Source organism: Trichinella spiralis (genome assembly GCF_000181795.1).
Source record: "Trichinella spiralis strain ISS 195 chromosome Unknown Scfld120, whole genome shotgun sequence".
NCBI lineage: Eukaryota > Metazoa > Nematoda > Enoplea > Trichinellida > Trichinellidae > Trichinella > Trichinella spiralis.
The window spans coordinates 1-596 of NW_003527059.1; the positions used below are offsets into that span (position 1 = coordinate 1).

Here is a 596-nt window from a genome sequence, read left to right on the forward strand (position 1 = left end):
TTTTTCGGCGAAAGAAGTCCACGATGTACAGCCACCGGGTCAAAGCGATACCCTGAAACTGCCTGAAACATTGTCGGGGACCAGCAAATCCCTGACGCATTCAGGACAACAATGGCCGGTGAAGATTTTTTTGCTGTGGCAGAGTGCATCGAGGCATATATTAGTATTGGCTACGGGTTCTAATATTGGACTGATGGCAACCAGGCGAACCTGGGCATTGGATGGTACATTCAAGGTTGTACCACAATGGTATCAAAAGCTGTTTCCCATCCATACCTTTTTGGCGGGAAAGCTGGTGCCAGCAGTCTATTGTTTATGTACGGATAAAGATCTTACGTCAATCTTAATCCACAAACAATAATTTGTGATTTTGAAATCTCTCTGATGCCACTTTGTTAATATTGTTCACTGTTATGTTGTTTATTGTTGTTGTTGTTGACTGTTCTTTACTGTTGTTGTTGCTGCTCTTGATTCGTGAAAAATCAAAATCACTATTTAACTTATTTTTGTATCGTATCGTTTTTTCTGAATTATTATTATTGCATTTGATATAACGTCACTGTAGTACAATAAAATATAGAATAATGATAAAAGTT

The 596-nt window shown here is 38.3% G+C and overlaps 1 protein-coding gene across 1 annotated transcript; it reads left to right on the forward strand.

The window, feature by feature from the left end:
- Positions 1-31: 31 nt before the first annotated feature.
- Tsp_15000 (conserved hypothetical protein) lies at positions 32-361 on the forward strand (the record flags this gene model as incomplete). The annotated part of the gene is made up of 1 exon (XM_003371036.1): positions 32-361. A coding segment is annotated over one exon (330 nt), but the record flags the coding sequence as incomplete, so codon positions are not given.
- Between the last annotated feature and the right edge of the window lie 235 nt (positions 362-596).